Raw genomic sequence first — 18,866 nt, 5'->3', positions numbered from 1 at the left:
CACAACAATTGATATTTAGTTGGGATTTTTGCTATGAAGTGCATAATGAAGATAGTTGGCTCAGGTCACCTCGTAGGTTTGTAAGCTAGTGAGAAGAAAGCTGTGAGTTTTGAAATTGAAATTTGAAATAAACCGAAAAATGAAGGAATGAAGTAGATGAGGAAGCTCAGCGTAGGTAGATGCAACTGAGGCTCGGCGACGTGACCTCCCAGGTCTGCAACCTAGCGTCGCCATAGCCTGCGCTATTGATTTCAAAATGAAACTCCAACAATACGCGCGAAAAATTGGAACGAAGAAGCACACAAATGAAGCTGATGCACGTGCAAGCGGGAATAATAAAATAAGCCGAAATAATCTAGAACGTGACACGTCGAACTAGTGGACATTCTTTTATTACTAAAGATAGATTGAGTGTAATTGACTATTTTTTTAAGAGAAAAAATATATTTATTTTAAAATTGAATTTATTTTTTAAAATAAATAAGCCCGCAGACTAATCCATTTGGTCCGCGGGGTCCGTGGGCTAAGGGCGGACCAATATTTTAATTTCGTGTAAGAGTGCTGGATGGGATGACCCAGTCCACTACCAGTGCGAATTTACGCGGGATGGGCTGACCCCCTTACCCACCCCTACTAAATACATATTTTAAAATATAATGAGATAAAATTATAAGAATGTTCGATCTTCATCTAACCATTCTATTTTCATTCTGTAAAAACTAATGCAACGACTATTTTCATTTTCCCGGTGAGATTTTTATAAGGATAATTGTGGTTTATATAAAAATAATAATATTTTTAAATTTTTCCCAAATTTAGAATATCCTTGGAATGCATTAATAAATTAATTTTTGTACCAAATCAAATCAATGTTTTTTATTTTTAATTATTTATCTTAATAAAAATATTTTGAGTTTCTTTAATGATTTCGATTAACTTTCAATTTTCTTCCATCAATACTAAGTATAATGAAATATTTATAATTATTATTGAAATAATATTCCATTAATTAAAATATTTTAAATGTTTTTATAATTAAAATTTCAAATATTTATATTTGTTTTTTATTAGTAGTAAAATGTTTTAAAATATTTTTAACCGTATTTTTTCCCATTTCATGTATATATTTATTGATACATATGTAATGCATAAGATTTTTGCAAAGTACTGGTACTGCAACATTTAAATTAGCTTGTTACAACCTCCAAGTTGGATCAATGTGATAAAACATAGTTAAGTATTAACGGACCTAGTACAATTCAAGTTGAAAAATTATCCATCTAACCTAGAGTCTTAAAAATGTTAATATTGAATAGTTTAAAATAATTTATATTGAAAATTTATAATTTATCGACATTCAATGTAAATAAAAAAAATTCTATAGATTTTAAAATGAAAGTTTTAATTAATAGCTACAATAATTAATTATAAACTTAATCGGGTCAAGTTGAATGAAATTAAGGCAAAATTTAATTTTCTCTAATTTCATCAACTTAATACATGTGGGCACAAGATGATTGTTAAAAACATGATCACTTCTCTTAAATAAATTCTCTCAAAATATGATTAAAATACAACTATCTTTAATTTTGCAATAAAGTAATCCAAGTATACACCATAGCTATATTTTATCAAATTAAAATATTCGTGGGTCGTGATCCATTTTCACACATATGTGGATAAACAATGATGTGATTTGCCATGGACTTGTTGACCATTTCAACACAATGTCATCTTGAATTTCTTGATTTGTGTGAGTAGCGAAGGATCAATCAACAAGAGATGGCTATCAGCAGCCACACTTATGACTTATGAGTGACGATCGTCCTTTCCTTTCTGAAAGGTGTGGGCTATGACTTTGACACTATCTTGTAGAAAATGGAAATAATATCATAAAACAATATCAAAATGTGATGCATTGATGCCGGCGAGTAATTGGAGTCAGCATCCACTTTTCCAAGGAATATTCTCCTTTCTTGTTTTTATTCAGATTTTATCTCAATGCAGTATGACGTTTTTTAAAACCTAAAATATGTTATTATTTAGTTATTTTTATAAGTATATTTAGTTCCAGCAGTAAAACAAAAAGAAGTATACATGTAGTTTTAATTTGATTTGATTCAACTTTTAAAAATAAATATTCTGGTCCTTAAATGATTAAGAGTTCCTAATAATAAACTGCTCCTCGGCCCTATAAACTCTTAATCTTTACCTTTGTTTGCAATTAACACAAATGACAATATTTTTTTTTCAACCATGGATTTTTAGTTTTGCAGTGGGACCTCACTATATTTTCCAAATGTAGGCTTTTTGAGTCGACTATGTGATTAATGCTGACTTTGGGATTTAATTATATTTAAAATTCTTCATCCCTTCTCAAGGGTGTAATATGATAAAAATATACATATGCATTTAAAGTATGTTTGGTTAAAAAATTTTAACAAAGAAAAGTAATTTATCAGAGAATTTGAATTTCTGTGATTTAGAATTTATTGTTTGGATGTTTTTTTTTGAAGAATTTAAAATTTTGGAATTTTAAAACAGAATTTTAAACAACTAAAAATCTGGAATTTCAATTTCCTTCTAAAAGGTGAGAAATTGAAATTCTTTTCTTACAGTCTTCTTCAAGAAACACCGTATGAGATTGTGGAACATCAATCGGGTCCGAGCGTAAAGGAACACGTATAACTAGCACACCAATCATATATCTTTTCTTTTTTTTTCATTCATTTTTTTTCACCCTCATAATTTTAATTTTTTTTATCCAAATACAAAATTTTGAAAATAAAAGAATTTCAATTGAAGTATTTAAAATTCTTAGAATTTAAAATTTCTCAGAATTTTAAATTCCTCCATCTAAACACACTTTAGACTTTTTCATAAAGTCTTTCTAAATAAAAAAACAAAAATGTGTTCGTGTGGAGAGTGTCTAGATAGTGTATTTTGTTTAAGATATATATGGTTGTGTTGGAGAGAAAAGGAATAATATATGTAGTTTAGGATTTAGGATTAAAGGTTTTAGAGAAAAAAGAAATAATAATAAAAAGTTGAGGAATATGTAATGATTAGTTTTATATTAATTTAATTAAATTTATACATTATATTCAAGGTTTATTTTTGTGCTGGGTAAATATATTACACTTTTTTTTATTAGAATCAATATCAATTAGGTATTTTCCTCAAATCTGTATATATAAAAAAAGTATTTCACTAAAAGGATCTTGATAGTGGAGGGGAGAATGTGAAGAAACTCAAATCTCTTTACTTTGTTTGCTTAAATTAATCAGAAACGTTTTTTTTATCATTATTATTTGTTATTATTGTTTTTCTTAACTTAATATTATTAATCTTACTATTAGTATTATGATTATTATTTCACTAGGCATTATTCGTTCCAGTGTCAATAATTTAAGAATCCATTATTTAGAAATTTCTCAACTCATATTACATTTCTTAGTTATCAATATATGTTATAGGTATGCCGGATAAAACTAACTGAAAAGTTAATTGGAAGTTGCTAGTTAAAAATTAAAAAATTAACTTATTAAATTATAAGTGTTTAATGAAAATAACTCTTGAAGTAACTAAAAGTGTAAAATTATAAAAAATAATAAAATCACAATTTATTTAAAAAGGGTGATCAAGAAATTTAATAAATATATTAAGGATAAAAAAATGAATAAAATATAAAAAACTAGAAGTTAGTGTCTTAAAAAATATTATTTCAACTAGTGTTTTAAAAAATGCTAGAAACTATTATATAAGTACTAAAAAAATTATTTATTGAACAATCAAATAAATTTTTTAGTTAATTAATAAAAAAAACTAAAAGTTTGTTGAATCTTTATTTTTGTTATTTAAACATTTGTTTTTGCTTTCATTATAGGGTTAGATTACTTCTCAATTGTTTTATTTATAAATTTTAGGTTTAAATCACTTTTGGTCCCTATCATTTTGTGATTCTCCAATTTTAATCTCTTGAAAATTTTTATTGCATATTTGGTTCCTTATATTTTTAAACTTTAAATATTTTAGTGTACCGTTGGTGTATTGTCAACTTTTTTTAATATAAATTGTTGACATAAAATGTTAATATTAACAAGACATTGACATGCTATCATAACAATTGATGTGATAGATCAACATATATGTTGATGTGTCACTAACATTGTACATACACTATTGGATAAAACATTTTTTACGTCAATTAAAATACACATTTAATGTCGATTATTAATTATCATCATAGCCAACGTTATAGAAAGTCTTTACTTTCTACGACGGTTTCATAAAAAATCATATTAGAAAAAAATATCCTTTTAAGACGATTATTATCTAAAAATCGTCTTAGAATGATATATTTCTAAGACGGTTCTTACTTAAAAATCGTCTTAGAAGGGTAGACATTCTAAAACGGTTTTTCAGAGAATCGTCTTAGAATATATTTCTTAAAAATAAAAATATATTTTAAGGATTTTAAGACGGTTTTTCCAAAAAAAAAACGTCTTAGAATGTTAGAATGTAAGTGGTGAACCTTACGGAGCAGATCACTTGATACAGGCTGTAGAGTTTTTGGATGACGCCACTTCCAGTGAAGGAAAATAAGTCAGGGTAGACGCCACTTCCAGTGAAGGAAGATAAGTCAGGGTAGTCGCCACAAGGATTACCTTGATAAGTCTGATAATTGGTTCAACAAGAAACCCAGAGAGAAACTCTCACCCAATTTTATGAAAATGCCAAAAGTTTTCTTTATTGAAAATAAAAACCAATACTTATAGTGTATCTGAACAAAAAGATAAAAATAGACATGAGCCTTCTAAACAGTTTGGGCCAAAATTACAATAAATAAAAATTATAACTAAAAACATATTTAACTTGGGCCTTTAAATTAGTTTGGGCCTTCAGCAGCAATTAATAGTCTTGATAGTGTCTCTGCCTCTGGGCCTTCATCCTTCTCCACTCGGGGGCTTTATCCTTCTTCACTTGGGCCTTCGTCCTTCTCCACTTGGGCCTTTAGCCTGTATTTGACCAGTTTCAGGATTTTCATCATTCCCTCATTCTTGAAAAACATTTGCCCTCAAATGTCCAAGATCATCACCGGGTTTAAGTACCACTTCCTTCCTTTTCTTGTTGGCTTGCTTGGTATAGTTTTCATTCTTCTTTGCAATTTGAACATTCACTTGGTCATATAATCTTTTTACATACTCAACTTTGGCATGTGCATCCTTACGTTGAGTCTCTTGGGGATTGCTTTTGTAAGTTGGCCTGCTAGGTAATGAAGCTCCGGGGAGGAGATCAACTTGATGTTCTATGCCTCTTGAAGGTGGCAGTCCATGAGGAATCTCCTTAGGAAAGATATTTTTAAATTCCTGCAATAAGGGTTGAACACTAGGAGAAATAGAAATAGTGAACTCATTAGAATTATCAGTAGAAATTTTACTGTCTTTGCAATACTGTAGATTGAGTGGTTCATGAGCAGGTAACACTTTTCTCACTTCACTCGCCTCTGCAAAATAATTAAATTTTCTCTCATGTGTATCACTCTCTTTCTTATGTGTATCACTCTTTTCCTCGGGTGTATCACTCTTCTTTTTCATATTCCTTTGTGGTGCCTCACTATTTTCTTTCTCTTGTTCTCTCTTTTCTCTCATTCTGATTTGGTCATCACACACTTCTCTAGGGGATAGAGGTTTAAGACTAAACAAGGAAGATTTGACTATTCGTCTGTAGAGCTCTTCTTTGTTACGGTTCAACAAACGTTGCATTTATGTAGTCATCGCGTCCAAAAATAAGCGCTGAGATCCGTGCATTTGATGATATACACCACCATTGTCACCAGCTCTTGCCATGATTAAGGAACAAAGAATTTTGCAGTAAATTAAAAAAAAAATTCAGGACCTCACCACACTCTACTCACGTGTTTCTCTCTTTGATGGTAGTTCAATCGTGTTTGATGCTCTCAATATAGGCTTTTGTGTGATGTTTTCACTCTTGCCTTTTACCACTCACTCCCTCTTAAGTTCCTGGATGAATCAAATTAGACACACAAGGTATATAACAGGACATATAGTTTAATTATCACAGACTATGTAGCAGATTTAATTTGGATAACAAATCATATTTGATTTTGGTTAACAGTTAGACTTGATTTGGATAACAGATTGGATTTGATTTGGATAGCAGATTGGATTTGATTTGATTTGGATAACAAATTTTGATTTGATTTGGATAACAGATCAGATTTGGATAACAAATTAGATTTAATTTGAATAACAGATATGATAACAAATAAAATAAACAGATAAGATAACAGATATGACAAGTAAACTTCAAATGCTCATAACTTTTGTTACAGTTGTCTATTTGAGGCTCACTATATATCAAAACGCTCAGAATTCAGAGGAGAATCTAGATAAGGGGATTTGATCCACGATTTTCTTTCCAAAAAAAAAAACACCTCTAAATGTCTCAATTTCGTGTTCAAAGATCAAACACCTAATTTTTTTTTCAAAATTTCTACAACTTTTTTTTTTGACACAAAGTGTGAAAGACACAAGAAACAAGAACAAGAGCGTGACAAGAACAAGAACAAGAACGCAAATAACAGAACACAAGATGCAAACAAGAAGGAAACAAGATGTAAACAAAAATGCAAATAACAGAACAAGGACAAAACACGAACCTGGACAAATTACAAAGAAAAATAATAGGATAGGATAGAACCTGTATCAAGAGTTGAAGCTCTGATGCCAGATGATGTGATCCTGACTAGGAGAAGATCGCTTGATACAGGCTACAGAGATTTGGATGACGCCACTTCCAGTGAAGGAAGATAAGTCAGGGTAGACGCCACTTCCGGTGAATGAAGATAAGTCAGGGTAGACGTCACAAGGATTACCTTGATAGTTTGGGCCTTCAGCAACAATTAATAGTCTTGATAGTGTCTCTGCCTCTGGGCCTTCATCCTTCTCCACTCGGGGGCTTTATCCTTCTCCACTTGAGCCTTCGTCCTTCTCCACTTGGGCCTTTAGCCTGTATTTGGCCAGTTTCAGGATTCTCATCAGTAAGCATTCTAAGATGATTTTTCAGATAACCGTCTTAGAATGTGTTTTTTTTATAAAAAAAAATTAACTACAATTGAACTACGTGCATACGTTGATAACAAAATACAAAAGAGAATTTCATAAAACAAAAAATTGTATGTACGTCTCACTTAAGGAAAATCAATCATGCAATATTACTTGAATTAAAAGTGATTGACATTAATTTTAAAAATACATGTAAGGCTTTGTTGTTGTTGGAATGTAATATGCATTGTTTTTTCTTCGTTTCTGAAAAGATGAAAACTCCAGTCAAAATTTTAACTGCTGCCACTAAATTGATTACCAATTTAAGCAAGGGTCTTGTTAATAAGTGTCCTAACGGAACTAGTTAGGTAGCATGAAATACCCTATTAAATGTTTCTAGTTACATAAAAAGTTCTAATAACATTTTGTGTTTCTGATATAATAAATGATTCCTTTCCTAATAAAATTTTCTACTTTTTTTTTTTTTTTAAAAGACACTAGTTATCATTTGTCTTTAAACAATTGTAATTATAAATGAGTAACATTAAACAAAATGAGCAAAGTAACTTTGGTAGTCTTTACTAATCATAATCTATAAGCAACAACAGCACTTGGTAAGCACCAAACTCACCTTAGAATGAGAAAATAATAAAGCAATGCTATAGGTGTGTGCCATTGCCTCATGATTTGCAGGGCCATTTTCCATAGATGTTGCCTGAACCCAGTTGAAGAAAGCAAAAGACTCACTTAGTGATTGCTCAACCTAAGAGAACTTCGACCCTAAAACTTTCAAACACATTTGATTTGGAACTAGATCAAGGAAATATCTAGGGTCTCTATCATTGGAAATAGGGAAAAGAAACAATCATACTAATTGAACCATGTGTTTAACTTAACTGAACTCAACAAGAATAATTAAAATTAAATTACAATGAGGTCAGATAAATTTTGCAGGCATTTCCTTAAATGTTTAATGAGGTCAGAAATAAAAAATGATGGATGTTTTCTTTTCTGTTTTCCATTCAAAAGCAAAATCTTTTAATTTGTATATTTTAAGCTACCACTTAAAAGTTAAAACTAGAAAGAAAAAAAACCATGAAGTAGAACAAATTTCACCTTGGAGAAAACTAACAACCTAGAGAATGTTATTATTCAAAAGAGATAAATTCTTTAGTAATGTGACAATTTTTAAATGGAGAGACAGAGAAAGGGAACAAAAAGTATAGGTGGTTTCAATCCTATCAAAGATGTTGACTCAACAAAACATGGTATCCAAAGAAGACTTCTTTGACATAATTCAATGATGTGGTTTCAATCCCATCAAAGAAGGCACCTTCCTTATAGTTGATTCGAGAATGACTTGGAGAAACCTTGAAAAGAGAAAATGTTGATTATATTAATGATGTGAAGCACATCAAGTGTTGGACTGTGTTTCATTCAGGCAATGATAAATTTGTGCTACCTGTGGTGAAGAAATTGTAAATGAACTACCTGAATTATCTTACATTGGTGCACTCCTGCAATTACAAAAACATATAAGAAAATATGTTGAAAGTGAAAATTAGATTATCTTTATGATAATTAGGAATTGAATTGCACACTTCACAACACTAATTGATGTGAACATACAAATTATCAGATTAAGTTAGTGTCCTGGAACTGGTGGATGTATAGAAGGGAGAGTTTTGGGGGAGTTGCTTTCTCAGATTGGTGTATTAACCCTTGAGATTGTGTTTTGAACAAATAGCATCGTGCAACATACACAAATGTGGTTTTCTTTTGTTTTGAATCTTTTTATAGGATTGCTTTAGGTGATTAAAAGCAACAGGGGTATACATTTGCCTGTTGCAAAATATATTATGACTTTTAAAAAAAAGTTAGTTGTAAGTGTGGAGGTTAAAAATTCCTTCTTTTTTTGTTTTTTTACTTTCTTCACCTGTGTCCTAAGCATTCACTACCTTTAATTAAAATATGTCACGTGTAATTACTTCCAACTCAAATCAACAAAAAGGCAACAGCAACAACCAAGCCTTTTGATATGTATAATAATCATAAATTTTTTGTACGTAATAAGTTTATTTGTTATTATAATAATTATCTTTATAATCATAAGAATAATTTTGTATTAATTGGCAAGTACATTACAAAAAATAAATGTGACAAAATCTAACAATTAAATTTGGATTTATGTTATTAGTTCTAAAATTTCATATTCACGAGCCACAACTACACCAATAAAAGAAACTAAAAGAAGCAGCATATTAGACTTTAATGGGTAAAATATTTATTTGTCCATCAAATAGATTATTTTTTTCTTGAAGAAATAGATTTCTAGTTCTTATATTTATGAAAAAGCAGTGTTTTTAGTCTTAACGAAGGACTAAAACTATAACACTTTTAGTAAAAATATCAATATGTAGAGATTAAAACTAAACATTGAAATATGTTGTGGAATTGAAAATATATTTTAATCTTATTGGACTGCTATTTTGGTTATTACGTGAATCCGGCTGGCCTATGAGGCCATACATGTTGCACCAATCTTCCTTATAATAACTACATAGTTTCTTTTCCTAATAATTAAATTATTTAATGTTGTTAAAAATATTAGCTATGATTTTAATTCAAATAAATTCAGAGGGTATTCATGATTGAAATAAAGAAGTAGAAATTCTTTATTTATTTAAAAAAGTCTACCAAATCTCGTTATTTCTTAGTAAATAATAATTATACTCCACAAAAGACAATTAGATCCAAACTTCAAACCAAAATAGTTGTTAAAATAATATAAGAAATTTGTATAATAAAACATACAATACTTGTAGAAAATAACATTTTTTCACTAAATTGTGAATTTTTTTTCTTGTGATGATATTGGTACAAATATTCACCGCCTGAATCAATGACTAATATAAGTTATAAATCAAACAAAAAAATGCATTACTTAGATCAAGACAGACAAAGTTCTTACCATTCAAAAGAGTAGTTTTCTCTCCCGTGTCTTTGTACTACCAGAGACATATTGGTTTATGCGGAAAAGATTAGGCAAAACTCTTCCAAAGGGATTGCAACAGAGTCGCTGCCACAAACAGAGTCAGCTTCCAATCAAGCAACTGGATACTAAATGCATCAATTCATAAGGAATAGAGTAAAGCAAGTCCCAGTAACATGAGCAATACTCATTTCCCACCGCTTCAAATCATCCCTCTCTCTCTCTTTCTTTCTCTCTCTCTCTCTCTCTCTCTCTCTCTCTCTCTCTCTCTCTATATATATATATATATATATATATATATGTTTTAACTCAACTTTTTTCTTTTCTTAAAAGAAACTAAAAAACCTAAGTCAAACACTATGTACATGTTACAAATCAGCTTTAGTAATTTGATGCAGTCCTAAGTCACTGGCGTAATTTCCTAAGCTACCCAATTGATGCAATCACTGGTTGTTAGAGCCTAAACCAATTTATAAAGCCCAAAGGATCATCTGGTTGACTGGTCCAACAATTGTTCTCACAAGACTGTGTCCACTGAAATAAAAATATAAATTCTTTAAGATTCAAGACTCAAAATGAATAGCAAGACAGTCAGACATGCAGAGAACATAACCGACAAGATGCTAGAAAGATTACTTAGTAAAATGCCTTCTTAACTAACTGTATACAAATTAGATCAAGAAAGGCCTTTAACATAGTGAAGCATCAAAGCCATGGACATATGCAGGTCTAAGGCTAATTGTATCTTGCAATTTAGATTAAACCGTCAAAACTCACTAAATTTTCTGATTGCACAAAATAGAGTTTTACATAACAATTTACATGGGTCATCTTAACTTTCAATTACATGAATCCTTCTTATCCAACTTTCACGTTTAAATTGCAGCCATATATTGTCAGGAATAAGAGATATTCCTAGAAGTGAACATACTCAGAAAACTAATAAAAAATGTATACACCAAAGGGTAGGCGCACATTATGGAATATCTAGTAAAATAGTGTGAACTTTGACAATAAAAAGTAGAAAATAGTGAAAATACTAATATACCAATAATGAAGGTCTATAAGACTATAACAAATAAGTTCATGCCTATTATTGAAAACCCAACACTAGAATTACATGCCCAATATCTTGCAGTGCTTCCGTTTATAACTTTCTGCATTGAAATAACAAGAATTACATTTGGTTGGGAACAAGTAGTTTTCATTTTTTTTTTCTCTTAAAAAAATTATACTGAAACTATAATCTTTTAGAGCAAAAGGTAACCTTGTTCATCATGTTCCATTGACCAACTTGTGGCAAGCATTCTTTCTTCCTTCCAGTCTCGTGATATTTCAACTATGAAGAGAGAAGAGCCAAAATATACCATCAGGACTAGGAGAATGCTAAAAAGCTAACAATGATTGACCAATTTAACTAAAGACAATTACCCATGGAGCAAGAAGAACCCGAGCCTCAACTGATGCAAGCTTGCTGTCAATGCTGCACAACTGCAGAAGCAACCAGTAACCTTCCTAGCTTTTCCTTCCGAATCAATCTTGCACAACTACAGGTAGAAAGTCCAGCAAAATTAAAACACAAAAACAATGGCATAAATTAATCCATTGGAATGCATAAATATAAAATAGTCATAATCAATATTAAATATTGACCAAAAAAAAGTAAATGAAATTCCACAAAGGAATGAAATCAACTGCCAATGACACTTACACCAGCCCATTTTCCAAGGGTCTTTGCACCCAGAATTGTCAGTAGGCTAACATTGTGCTCTACACAAATGGCCTTAGCCAATTTAACATAGTCAGGTTGGTCACAGTCTTCTGCTAGAACATAGTTGCACAACATGCTTCTCGATCCCTTTTGCACCTTCATGAAGGCCACGTGCAAGACCACCATAAGCTAATGATTTTCTAAGCATGAGTTGTAAGGCAGTATTGATATCCACAATTTCAAAACCTCTAATTAGACAAAGAATCTCCAACTTTAAATGCCTTATTATACCCACAATTAATACCTCTATAAATAAGTTACAGGGAAAAGGTAATATAAAATTAGCATCACGAGTCCACATCCTTCAAACCAAAAATGATTGACAAGGATAACATTAATATTTATTAAAACCAAATCCAATATACTCGCAGATGAAAAAGAATATAAAGATGCAGATCTCCAAGGAAATGAGGTTGAAAGACAATCATATACCTTCCTTGTTGTTGCTCTCCAAGACTGAAATCCAATCCAAGCATTTTTGTGTAAACGTTCAATCCTGTTTGCAATTGCAAAAAAGGCTCCATATTCACCAAGTAAATCTTGATAGTAACTATTATTAAGCAGTGGAGGACAAGAAGGAGCATCAACATCATTTCTCCCTAGTCTTCGGTCTTTATCGGACCACAAACATCCAGTACATTCATTGCATCATATTGAAATCAGAAGCCACTCATTATAAGTTCTGAATAGAAAACAAAAAATATTACAGAAAATACAAAGCACACACAACTTACCAGGCCAATTCCTCGATAAAGAGATTTTTGATGTGGAAAAGACCAGAATCCTTCAAAATAAGGTTCATAAATGCATAGCGGTTGTCCTGTCCACTTAACCTCTCCTTCATCTCTTTCGTGTAAATCATTCTTTGAATTTGAAAAAGGTGTTGCAAGTGAATGCGGTTCTCGAGTTAATCTCCACCAACAGGAACAGAACAACGATATTCCTTTTGGGTTCCGAGACATTCTCTGTTATGTACCTCTACGGATGCTCGTTGTCGAGGAGACATAGGTCGTCGCGGAACCAAACTATTGTGGCACGGCAGAGGGTGGCGACGTTGAAGGGGTCACGGGGGAGGTAGGGGCTGAGGGAAAGAAGGGCATGGAGGGGGTTGGCAGAGATGGAGGATTTGAAGGAGGTTAAGTTTTGGAAGGAGTGAGAGGGCGCCTGTGAGAGAGAGACAATGTGAATGAAATTAAAAGGCTAAGAAAACCCTTTCGATGAAGATGTGTTTTTCAAAATCATTTTTAAAATCTAGTATTTGAAGTCGATTTTTTAAGAAATCCACGTCATAGAGCGTTTTCAAAGATGGTGGTACGAAAATCGTCTTTAAAAAATTGTATCTATTTATAAAATTGTCACTGTTTCATATATGAAATTAATTTTTATATAATCATAGTAAAATCTAGGTCTTAAAAGAGTTTCTTTTAGTAGTGATACATAGAAAAACACTAATGTCCAACATCAACACATTGTTAGGGTCATCAAAGCATAAGTATTAAAATATCTTGTTAACATATAAATGTCGGGTCATCACTAACTTTTTAAGATAGCAATTTTTGTAAAAAAAAATGACAACATACTAACAATGAACTAAAATTGCTAAAATTTGCAAACATGAAAGACGAAATGTGCAATAAAATCTTTTGAGTAATCAAAATTGAACAATCATTAAACCACAGGTACCAAAAGTGGATTAAAGTCAAAATTTTATTAGCATATTTAACATTATTTATATTTTTTTATTTTATTATTAGACTTAATTATATTTTTTATCTCCAAATTTTTACCTTTTAACGAATTTTATCTTTAAAAAATTAATTTGATGCATTTTATCCTTAACTTTTTAAAACACAAGCAATTTTCACTCTTATCATAGAGCTGACATGATATGCTAAAATAATTATACTTTTTATCTTCAATTTTTTACTTTTTGACAAATTTTACCCATAATTTTTTAATTTTTTTTGAGAATTTTATCCCCAACTTTTTAATCTTTAGACAAATTTTATTCCCAACTTCTATGTTGTCACGCTCAAATAGGGAAGATAAAAGTTACAAGTTTTTTAAAAAGTTAAAAATACATCAAATTTATATATCAAAGATAAAATTTGTCAAAAAAAAATAAAAATTAGAAATAAAAAATTCAATTAAGCATTATTTTTATCGTCTTCAATATTGTTACTATTTTTTTTACAGGATTGTTACTATTATTATTTCTATTGTAAAATGTTGTTACTATTCTTTCTGAAAGTGTCGAAACACTTTAGTATTTCAGCAGAGAGTGATTCCAGTTCAACTAGCACTTGCTCAAGCTAACAACAGACTTTGTTTGCAAAATAACATAGCCATTGCAGAAGCTAACACGAGGGAACAATGCTGGAAGCAACTAAAGATGACGTTGGCTCGGGCTTGGGAATAACATTTCGAGACAATGAAGGCCAACCACTTGTCTATGCTACAAAATTACTCATAAAAAAATTATTTATTATTAGTTATTATAAAACAAAAATATCTCATATATTAACAAAAAGTATGCATATATTAATAAAAAAATCTATTATATAATTATCTCATTATAATATTTTTATTAAAATTTACTTTAAGTCTTAGTTATCATTGGATATTAGATCGACCTGATATACATGGTTAGAAAAGACTTATCATTGCGCTCAGATACGGACCCCGGGGGGGGGGGGGGGGCAGGCAGGAACCCAAGTCCCCCTCCCTCCCATCCTTCTGAACTTCATGCGAAGTCCCAACAAAGGAAAATGTATATCGGAATTTCGATAATCATTGTTAAGCAAATTGACCTCACAGGGTTTTATTTAGAAACTAATTTTCAATAAGGGTTCGTTTTGAAACATTTTTGGTTGGGGGTCTATTTTACACATATTTCGTCAGGAGAAACAGCGAAATACACTGTATTTCACCAAGAGAAATGACAAAAGACACTGTATTTCGCTTACGGATGGCGAAACACAGTCAGTTTATACACAGGCAGGTTGGGACATGCTAGGTGCACCCAGCAATTTATTGAATGGGTCATTTTGCCCTTCATTTAAAAAATTAAAAAAGCTTTCCTCCTCTTTCGAAACCACTCTCACTCTCTTTTCTTCGCTACTTGTTTTCTTCTTCTTCGCGAGCGCGTCTTCTCTTCTTCTCCGCGAGCCCAACTACTTGTTGTGGTTGGATCATACGCAAATCCTTCGAGGTAGGTGTCCCTAACTTGACATTGCTTTTATTATGCAGTATAGTTGTAGCATTTAGGGTAGGATAGTGGAACCTTACCTTAGGGTAGAAGACGCCGAAAAAATGGGGAAATGAGTGGTTACAGTGGCGTCTTCCGGAAGACCCGCGAAGGCTTCTTTCGGAACTTCCTGAAGAAGGTGTTCTGGAAAATTTTTGGAAGAAGGGTTCTTCCGAAAGTAAGCAAAGGTCAACTGGAAGAACACTTCTTCCGGAAATCTTCCGAAACACCTTCTTCCAGAAACTTCCCAGAAGAAGTAGTTCTTCCGGAAAGTTTCCGGAAGAAGGGTTCTTCCGGATGCCCTTTGAATATTTCGGAAGAACTTTCCGGAAGAGCGACTTCTTCTGGAAAGTTTCCGAAAGAACTACTTCTTCCGGAAGTTTTTTTTTTAAAATATTGTTTTGTATTTTTTTAAATGATTGATTATTTTATTTTTATGAATTTTTGTTAATTGGTTTTGTTTATTTTATATATGATTTTAGTTGAGTATTTTACTAATTATTTAATTTTAAATTAGTTATGTTTTTTGTTTATAAATGAAGTTGTTTATTTTTATAAATAAAGTTGTGTGTGTTTTGGAAATTTTATTTTAAATACTATTTTTTTTATAAATAATATAAATTAAGTTGTGTATGTTTTAAAAAAAAATTTACCATTTTTGTTTTATTTTTATATTTAATTTTAGTTGTGCATGTTTACTAATTATATATTTTTAAATTAGTTATGTTTTTTTGTTTATAAATAAAGTTGTTTATTTTATTATAAATGAAGTTGTTTTTTTTATAAATTAATTTGTGGATGTTTACTAATTAATTATTTTTACATTAGTTGTGTTTTTTTTATAAATGAAGTTGTTTATTTTTTTTAAATTAAGTTGTGGATGTTTACTAATTAATTATTTTTACATTAGTTGTGTTTTTTTTATAAATGAAGTTGTTTTTTTTTTAAAATTAAGTTGTGGATGTTTACTAATTAATTATTTTTACATTAGTTGTGTTTTTTTATAAATGAAGTTGTTTATTTTTGTGTAAATTAAGTTGTGGATGTTTACTAATTAATTATTTTTACATTAGTTGTGTTTTTTTTATAAATGAAGTTGTTTATTTTTTTTTTAAATTAAGTTGTGGATGTTTACTAATTAATTATTTTTACATTAGTTGTGTTTTTTTTATAAATGAAGTTGTTTATTTTTTTTAAAATTAAGTTGTGGATGTTTACTAATTAATTATTTTTACATTAGTTGTGTTTTTTTTTATAAATGAAGTTGTTTATTTTTTTTTAAAATTAAGTTGTGGATGTTTACTAATTAATTATATTTACATTAGTTGTGTATTTTTTTATAAATGAAATTGTTTATTTTTTTTTTAAATTAAGTTGTGGATGTTTACTAATTAATTATTTTTACATTAGTTGTGTTTTTTTTATAAATGAAATTGTTTATTTTTTTTAAAATTAAGTTGTGGATGTTTAATAATTAATTATTTTTACATTAGTTGTGTTTTTTTTATAAATGAAGTTGTTTATTTTTTTTTAAAATTAAGTTGTGGATGTTTACTAATTAATTATGTTTACATTAGTTGTATTTTTTTTATAAATGAAGTTGTTTTTTTTAAATTATGTTGTGTGTGTTTTCAAATAATTTTATTTAAATTAGTCTTATTTTTTTTATAAATAAACTTGTTTTATTTTTATAAAGAAAGTTGTGTATGTTTTGACCGAAAAAAATACGTGTTCCACATGATTTGTAGATCATGGCTAGAACACAAGGTTTAGGTCATGTTATAGGTAGAGTTATAGACAGAGATAGACAGGATGACCATGATGCAGTTGATGTTTTCGAGAGGCGTAGGCCTACTGCATCAGCCCGTAGGCAACGGGTTCATCAGATGACTCAGGATGTTCCTGACATGACTGAGGATGTCCCTGATATGGCTGAGGATGCACCTGAGATGATTGGGGACATATAGGGTGATGATGGTGCTAAGGAGTCACATGCTGATGATGCTGAGGGATTCCCAAGTGGGCCACGTGACCCATCAGTGCTGACATCATTTGCGAACCATGTTGCACACGCCGTTTGGAGTGGACAAGTATTTTAATTTGTTAATTATTTGCCATTGTTGATTTGTTTGTCATTAATTTTTTTTTAATAATTGTATAATTTGTACTTCAAATCAGGAACGTCCTGAGTTGAAGTTGGTGTCACATGGGAGGAAGGTGACATTGATTGGGAGGCCAGTGCTTGAGATTGAAGGACTGGTTGGTGCCACAGGATTAAGTCCACTGATCGGGTGTTCAGTTGTTACTAGCGATCCTGGACTTATATCCGCATTTATGGAGAGGTGGCACAGCGAGACTAGCATCTTCCACCTTCCGGTAGGAGAGTTGACGATCACATTGAATGATGTGTCGTCACTCTTCCATTTGCCTATCACTGGCGCGTTACACAGCTTTTATGCTTTTTCTGTGGATGAGACGATATTTTTGTTGACCGAGTTGCTTGAGGTGTCTGCTGAGGAGGCTAGAGCCGAGACAGCACGATCACGTGGGGCATCCGTACGGCTGGGATGGGTTCGAGACATCTATGAGATGAGATGTCAGGCCCGGCGGTGGATTGTAGCAGCTCGTGCTTATCTGTTGCACCTGGTCGGTTACATCTTTTTGCTAATAAGAGTGCAACATATGTTCATGTGGTGCACCTAGACGCTTTTCGCGACCTGGGTCAGAGTGGTGGTTATGCTTGGGGAGTTGTCGCGCTGGTTCATATGTATGACCAGTTAGATGAGGCTTCTAGGACCACTACACGACAGATTGCGGGGTACCTGACTCTGTTACAGGTAAATTTTGTGTTTTTAAATATGTTATGTTCGATTATGATTTAAACATGTTTTTATGTTATGTTAACCTCATTTTTTTTGTAGTGCTGGATTTATGAGTACTTTCCTAGTGTGCATCAGTGCGTCACAGATGATGCATACCAGGAGACGTCCCCACGTGTTTCCCGGTGGCTGACGTTGAAGGCGCATATGAAGGGAATCACAGGAGCACCGTACTGGGCACGTTGTGATGCTTTGACCGTCACAGATGTGTCCTGGTTGCCTTACACTGAGTATCGGGGGGTTAGGGCCTTTGAGCTGATTTCATCATTCCAGGGTCAGCTGAGATGGGGTCCTATGGTGGTCACAGCTCGACCGGAGAGGGTGCTACGACAGTTTGGTTACATTCAGAGCATCCCTCCGCCGCCTGTTAGTGCTTCATTGTCACATGATGATATAGATGACAGGTGGATGCATTTCGCGGACCACGTACTAGCTGTGGGTGAGCTTTGTCTAGTGCCTGGGCAGGTATTTGCGGATTACATGAAGTGGTTTTTTCGGATATCTCACCCATTCATGATACTGACCCAGGTAGGTGACCAACCCAGAGATGCACCTGCCGCAGACCCTGAGGAGTACATGCAGCCGTCCAGCCCCCAGGTTCCAGTGGCATTTGACCCCCCTCCACATGCAGTGGTAAGATTATTTGCGCGTTTAATGTTTGATGAGTTGTTATTTATTTTAAATTTTATAATAAATGTTTTTAATGATTAGGATGGTCACTGCAGGCACAGAGTTATATGATATTATGCAGGATTGTCTCACGATCGCCCGAGGGGGTGCCAGTGCAGATGGAAGTGTCAGGGCACGACAAAGACGGCACATAGAACATTGATTATTGTATTTATTTTTTGTTTTGTAGTTGACATGATTTTTTGTATTTGTTACACTTTTTAGTTTAATATAGTTGACT

At 31.8% G+C, this 18,866-nt stretch overlaps 1 protein-coding gene across 9 annotated transcripts; it reads right to left on the bottom strand.

The window, feature by feature from the left end:
• Nucleotides 1-6,981: 6,981 nt before the first annotated feature.
• LOC114401961 (40S ribosomal protein S12-like) lies at nucleotides 6,982-13,056 on the bottom strand. Of its 9 annotated transcripts, XM_028364526.1 has the most exons (8): nucleotides 12,565-13,056; nucleotides 12,263-12,326; nucleotides 11,771-11,959; nucleotides 11,491-11,606; nucleotides 11,327-11,398; nucleotides 10,039-10,593; nucleotides 7,699-7,782; nucleotides 6,982-7,032 (listed from the first exon to the last, which is right to left on the bottom strand). In XM_028364526.1, exons 1-5 carry the CDS (start codon nucleotides 12,690-12,692, stop codon nucleotides 11,395-11,397), a joined length of 501 nt encoding a protein of 166 aa, XP_028220327.1. In that variant the 5' UTR covers nucleotides 12,693-13,056; the 3' UTR covers nucleotides 6,982-7,032; nucleotides 7,699-7,782; nucleotides 10,039-10,593; nucleotides 11,327-11,394. The 9 variants fall into 9 exon arrangements, 4 of the variants coding, with proteins under 4 accessions (XP_028220327.1, XP_028220326.1, XP_028220329.1 ...); XR_003664378.1 differs by lacking the exons at nucleotides 6,982-7,032; nucleotides 7,699-7,782 and adding an exon at nucleotides 8,278-8,584 and having other exon boundaries at nucleotides 11,771-11,970; nucleotides 12,263-12,441; XR_003664379.1 differs by lacking the exons at nucleotides 6,982-7,032; nucleotides 7,699-7,782 and adding an exon at nucleotides 8,278-8,584 and having other exon boundaries at nucleotides 12,263-12,441.
• Between the last annotated feature and the right edge of the window lie 5,810 nt (nucleotides 13,057-18,866).

The sequence above is a fragment of the Glycine soja genome, chromosome 20 (assembly GCF_004193775.1).
Source record: "Glycine soja cultivar W05 chromosome 20, ASM419377v2, whole genome shotgun sequence".
Lineage (NCBI taxonomy): Eukaryota > Viridiplantae > Streptophyta > Magnoliopsida > Fabales > Fabaceae > Glycine > Glycine soja.
This window is presented reverse-complemented; position numbering and strand designations above follow the sequence as displayed.